Source organism: Sinocyclocheilus rhinocerous, unplaced genomic scaffold, assembly GCF_001515625.1.
Source record: "Sinocyclocheilus rhinocerous isolate Xijiao unplaced genomic scaffold, SAMN03320098_v1.1 scaffold171, whole genome shotgun sequence".
Taxonomy (NCBI): Eukaryota; Metazoa; Chordata; class Actinopteri; order Cypriniformes; family Cyprinidae; genus Sinocyclocheilus; species Sinocyclocheilus rhinocerous.
The window spans coordinates 1,047,905-1,053,904 of record NW_015642206.1 but is presented as its reverse complement, the minus strand read 5'-3'; the positions used below and the strand labels follow the sequence as shown (position 1 = coordinate 1,053,904).

Sequence of the window (6,000 nt, the reverse complement as noted above, 5' to 3'; positions counted from 1 at the left end):
TGATGTTGCTAAAATGAACATTATTTTGTGTATTTGGTGTAATGAAATGTGTTTATGCGGTTTAAGGTTCAAAAAACACATTATTTTCCACATACTGTACATTATTGTTTCTCCTCTATGCCCCGCCTTTCTGAAACGCGTTTTTACAAAGCTCACTGGTCTGAAAAGCGAGGTGTGCTCTGATTGGCCAGCTATCCAGTGCGTTGTGATTGGCCGAATACCTCAAGCGTGTGACGGAAATGTTACGCCCCTTACCATACTGTGATGCCTTGCCTCGGCCGGAGCTACGAGACAAAAACATTAAAACCCATTATAAACGAGGCATTTGTTGCATCCAGTGGAGACATAATTACAGATTATAATGACATATACTGTCTTTTTACGCGTTGCATTGCATCGCGCCGCGTAAACATAAAACCATGTCTGCATTTGTGATTGGAGAAATGACAAACTACAAACGCTACTCTACACTGCTCAAAACTTGCGTTTGAATCGTCAGTGGCAAATTCTTTAAATATAAAAAACGAATGTTGCTTTGGAAATGTAATGGATTACAGATAGCAAATTACCCTATTTAAAATGTAATCATTAGTGTAACTTTCAATTACTTTATTAAAGTAAAGTAACTGATTACAATTGATTACTTATAATTACTTTTCTAAATTTCTAATGAATGTTTTTAACCGTTAATCATTTAAACCAGACAAGGTTAACCTTACTGTAGGACTCAACACTCATTACTGACAGACTTTCAGAATCCTTCATCACTTGAATTAAGATTATAAGATTATTTAATTTTAAACCACAGCCACCACAAAATCAGACTTTAGCACCTCTTTTTACTCTGAGATCGTTCTGAGGTTAAATAGAGATTTTGAATCATAAGATTTGGTTTGATAGCTATGATATTGTTTTTTGAAATCAAATATTTGCATAGATAGGCTATGACAGGAAACACACTGGCATCTAACAATGCTTTGGAAAAAAAGTTACTCTTAAAAAATAAATCATATACATAAATCCAAATAGGAAATAAAACAGTTATCAAATAAGCATGTCTTATTCTGTCATAAACTCCTGAATCATTGATGTAATTTTTTTAAGCAGTTAATGCAATTTGGGAACGAAATCAATCAAATCTGTATGTGTGTGTGTGAACATATTCAGATGTAACCCCCTTTGTATTCGTTAACATTTTCATAAGTAGCTAATTTAATTACACATTTTTCTCTCAGTAACTGTACCAGATTACAGTTACATTTTTTTCCAATTAATAATTCCGTTACATGTAACTAGTTACTCCCCAACACTGATGCCGAGTTATTTAAAAACGAACTAGTAAGCACTTAGTGTGAACTTTGCTTCTCAAAGTATGTAGAAGCAGCTATATAACTCGCACGTCATTTTTTTTAGCAGTGGATTGTAATGCTTACTTTCAAAAATACAAAGTACAGAAAGTTCACATTTGCTCCTCTCACCAAAGCACTGTATGTTACTTAAGTTCATCATATTTTAGCCTGTGTCACGTGCAGAGACAGGCTGTAAATGTCTTACCGTTCTTGGGCAGCGCAGCCGCAGAGCCCTCCACAGCCAGCAGCCCCATCAACACCACAATCCGCAACATCACGACTGAATCAAACGGTGCGGCTCAAAAATGATGAAAAAAAAGCGCAAAAACTAAATAAAACAGGTAAAGACTTTTTCAGTGAATGAGCATGAGCTCAACAGCAGTCCTCAGACATCAGGAAAGACTGGAAGGTGATGAATTCACTCCGCTGTCTGTCGCGTGCATGTTAACGCCTACTTAACACAAGGGAGTCCAGGACTAGCTGATACAAACTTTAAAGTAGATATTTTTAAGGGTGGAGTTATTTTAAGTTACTTCACAGTATTTACAGTATATTATATTGTGTTTATTTGTTTCTCCAAGTGCTATTAAAATATACAGTATGAAGGTTCAATTTTGTTTGGAGAATAGTAATCACAAAAATGTCAATTTGAAATCACCATAAACGTCTGCATTTATATGATTAGGCTTTTGATTCATAATACAGCCCTTGTGTCATATATCCAGTCTCCCCTATATATACAGTGTATATGAAAAAAACACGTTTTGATGTATGATAGTTGTATTTATTTAAAATCAGTAACATTAATCCATCTTCTCAGCACAGAACATTGTCATTTTTTTAACTGAAAACTTTTAGGAATGCCGTTTAATAAGTATCTTTAAAAAGATGCACATTTGAGCACTTAGAAATGAAAGGCACTAGTTCATGACAGTCTTGTGAAAAGTCTCCTCTGGTTTATCTTATTTAACAGCCATATGGCAGTAGTGCATTATCAGTCGTTAAAAGTCATTCATCTTATTACTTTCTAAGATATTAAAACATTGCAGCATTCAATACATTACTTGCTATAAAATATATATTTCAATTACACTTGTATTGAAAAATATAATCCATACACAATTTTCCAAAAAAACAGAAGTAATTTGTTGTTTTGATTGTGGTTTGATTACATTTCCTTTCAAATGTATGCTTTAGTTCATGACAGTCTTGTGAAAAGTCTCCTCTGGTTTATCTTATTTAACAGCCATATGGCAGTAGTGCATTATCAGTCGTTAAAAGTCATTCATCTTATTACTTTCTAAGATATTAAAACATTGCAGCATTCAATACATTACTTGCTATAAAATATATATTTCAATTACACTTGTATTGAAAAATATAATCCATACACAATTTTCCAAAAAAACTAAACAAAAAAACAGAAGTAATTTGTTGTTTTGATTGTGGTTTGATTACATTTCCTTTCAAATGTAAGCTTTGTATGTACAGCTTTGCTGAATTCTTAGAATAATTCTTAGAATGGTAAGATCTCACTGTATAGTTAATTAAATACAGAAGACCTGCAAACACAGTTGCACAAATACCCTGAATGCTCAGAGAAATTTCTTTTACAAAAACATCTAAAAACCAAAGGCACAATCTGTTCTTTTTGTACAATTTGTGTAAACTAACATCTAAAATGAGACTCTGATAGCTAGTTAATATTTTTCACTGAACATATTTTCACTGAATTAACTCCAAGGGATGTTCATTTTCCGTAGAACTTTTTGTTCAAAAGGAAGATCAGTAGATTGACATTGACTTTGGCCTTGTCGAACATTTTCATGACAGCTACTCCTTCATACTGGAGCTGCAACAGGTCCTGATAATAATAATAAAAAAACACACAAGAGGTGAAAAACAGTTCTGTCTTGGTGCGTCCATAAATGCAGTTCCACATAATACAACTAATATCCTGCATGTGGCTCTGTGCACCTGGGAACTGACCTGGAAATGCAGTTGCACCTTCTCCATCTCAACTCCCATAAACTTGGCCTTTATCTCAAAGTCCCCCACTTCCTCACAAGGGCAAATGTCGAACATGACATTTTTTAACCTGAAATGTACAAAACACTGACTGAAGTACTGGAATAGGTGGAGCTTAATACTGAACATCTTACAGTGCAAATAATTTCAGTGTTGCAAAATGACTGGTAGCGCCTGCCTGGTCAAAAAGAAATATAAACATAACATTCTTGAGATTGACAACAAATTAAACGACTAAATCACTGATCAGTGATCACTAAAAGATAACATTTTTAATATTCTTTTGATCTGCCTTAAGAGATTGCAAAAATAGTTGGCTAAACTCCACTTTGGACTGCATGAGGAAGAGCAGAACAGGATGGTTAACTTTAGATATTAGAAAGTTCAGTTTAGATATTATGTATTTGATATTCAATGTGAAGTTACTAATTATGAATACAAATATTAATTATTAATAGAATGAAAAGTAATGGTGCAAAGAGGAAAAACATACTGATTAGTCTGGAGGCCTTCAATCTCCAGAATGACTCCTTTCTCATGCAGTTTGGCAGCTGTGTACTTCAGAGACGAGGCCTTGGGAGGCCTTGAGGCCTTCTTACTGCTCTTCTCTTCCTTTCTGTCCAGTTTAATGGACCTTCGTGAATTCCTGATTGCAAAACAACCATCAATAAAATATTATATGTCTTATAGGAAATGACAGTAGACACTTTCCAATTTCCCTTCAAGCCATTGTGTATCAGGGCTCAATTGTGGCAATCACTAATCATTAAATATCAATATATCAAATGAGAAAATTAATGTCTAAACATGAGGATAAACAGACAAACTGATAAAAGTTAGCCGTGAGGTTAAATAAAATAAATTAGCAATTAAATAATAATCTAATTATTACATTGATAAATGAACAAATTGATATTGACATCAGATGTGCTGTACCTCAGATCAGCAGAAAATCAATAAGAAGGTTATCATGATCATATTGAAAATAATAATTTTCAGGTTTAGTATTATTTTTTTGTATTTTCTTTTGTATTTAGAATGTATTACTTGAATATATTACTTTAATAACAGTTTGCTGTTTTATTTATCGATCCCTTAAAGGTCCCCAGAAATGCTTAGAAACACGCAGCGTTACTCTGTGTTGACGTCATTTTAACTGAAACAGGAAGACAGGGCGGGACATATCAAGCAGCCCCGCCCCTTTTTAAAATAGTCAATAGCGTTAGTTTATATCACAGCTTGGGCTAGAACCGTTCAGAGCCGTTGAGCTCCGTAAAGCCGCATTTGACAGGGTATGCCAGCCACAATCTCATCCATATTGCTATAAAATATAGCATTCTGTGTAGAATTCAAATAGCTCCGATACATTTTGTGGTCTGCGCCGACTCGCGCATGTGATCCGCTCCGTGCTATCGTGTCTCTAGACCGGAGCAGAGTGTGTGTGCGGTGCGGTAGTTAGCGTGACACAGCGCGAAACCAGACTTCTTTTTTTCCTCAATGGAAAGCATATTTACACTGTTTGAATCGTTCCCTGTCCACTATATAGTGCACTACGTGCCATGAGAAGCTGAAGTACGATGTGACGTCAAAAAAATCGTTGAGCCGTGTTGGCGGAAGTGACGAACTACAAGCTTTGAATGCTTATATCTTCTAAATGCGAATTTTGTCACTGTTTTGGAGCACACTGCCTTATAGATAACCTTAAGACTAACATATTGATACTAGCACCCAAAACACTTTAATTTTGATTTCATGGGGACTTTAAAGGTAGGGTAGGCGATTTCGGAAAGGCTAGCGATAGCAAGTTAGCTTTGAAAGCAAGATCCACACCCTCCCTGCATGACCACTTTGCAAAGCCACGCCTCCTCCCAAAACACACAAACACGCTCAGTGGCTCAGGCAGACCAGAGACATGATGAGAGACGGCGTTGGTGGAGGATTGAATGCAACGCTGTCAGATTACCTCATGTCTCATTCACCCGTGAGAAAACATTACAGTACAAAGCATGATAGCACATGATATTACAATAATAACGCCTTTCATTCTTGCTGGAATGCGCTGATGACGTATCATGTCTGCGCAAACAGGCTGCGCAGAGGTATGCAAATACATATTTTGACAGGCAGGCAGGCATCGAACCGAACATTTTGATTGGACAAACATTTTATGGTCCTACGCCTTCCACAGACAATATAATTACATATAAATAAATGTAGGCCACTTAACTTAGTGATTGATATCGGGATGTGAGAGACTTTCAACCAGCATAACAAAAAATGGTTTTGAATCGAATCACCTACCCTGCCTTTAAATTTGTTTATAGATATTTTTTTGATTATTAAGAGGCACATATACAGTAGGCCCATAATCATGAGTGCATTTGTACGAGAACTTCATATGTATCTCCACTCACTTTCTGTTGAGGTTATCCAGACAGGTTTTGATGTATGTGTCATAGTAATTGATCTGTTCCTGATAGAAAGCTGCCTTTGAGTTGAGCGCAGTCAGAGTCTGCTGCAGCTTCACCAACTCTGCTTTCCTCCTCTGCCTGTAGCGCCGCTGGTATCGAATGTCCTGCCAAATAAAACATTTTTGTTATTACAAATATTATATTGTAAAAAC

General features: G+C 35.8%; 2 protein-coding genes across 2 annotated transcripts in view; both read right to left on the bottom strand.

The window, feature by feature from the left end:
- The window catches only part of LOC107755748 (proteinase-activated receptor 1-like), a 5,458-nt gene extending 3,730 nt beyond the window's left edge, over nt 1-1,728 (bottom strand). The window contains exon 1 of the mRNA XM_016572643.1: nt 1,555-1,728. Coding sequence (XP_016428129.1) covers nt 1,555-1,624 — 70 coding nt within the window. The 5' untranslated portion in view covers nt 1,625-1,728. The remainder of the gene's footprint in view (nt 1-1,554) is intronic.
- Nucleotides 1,729-2,549: 821 nt separating this feature from the next.
- Nucleotides 2,550-6,000, bottom strand: part of LOC107755747 (ras GTPase-activating-like protein IQGAP1) — a 46,938-nt gene continuing 43,487 nt past the window's right edge. The window contains exons 34-37 of the mRNA XM_016572641.1: nt 5,792-5,952; nt 3,871-4,023; nt 3,339-3,447; nt 2,550-3,213 (exon numbers count right to left, since the gene is read on the bottom strand). Of these exons, the coding sequence (XP_016428127.1) occupies nt 3,100-3,213; nt 3,339-3,447; nt 3,871-4,023; nt 5,792-5,952 (537 nt within the window). The 3' untranslated portion in view covers nt 2,550-3,099. The remainder of the gene's footprint in view (nt 3,214-3,338; nt 3,448-3,870; nt 4,024-5,791; nt 5,953-6,000) is intronic.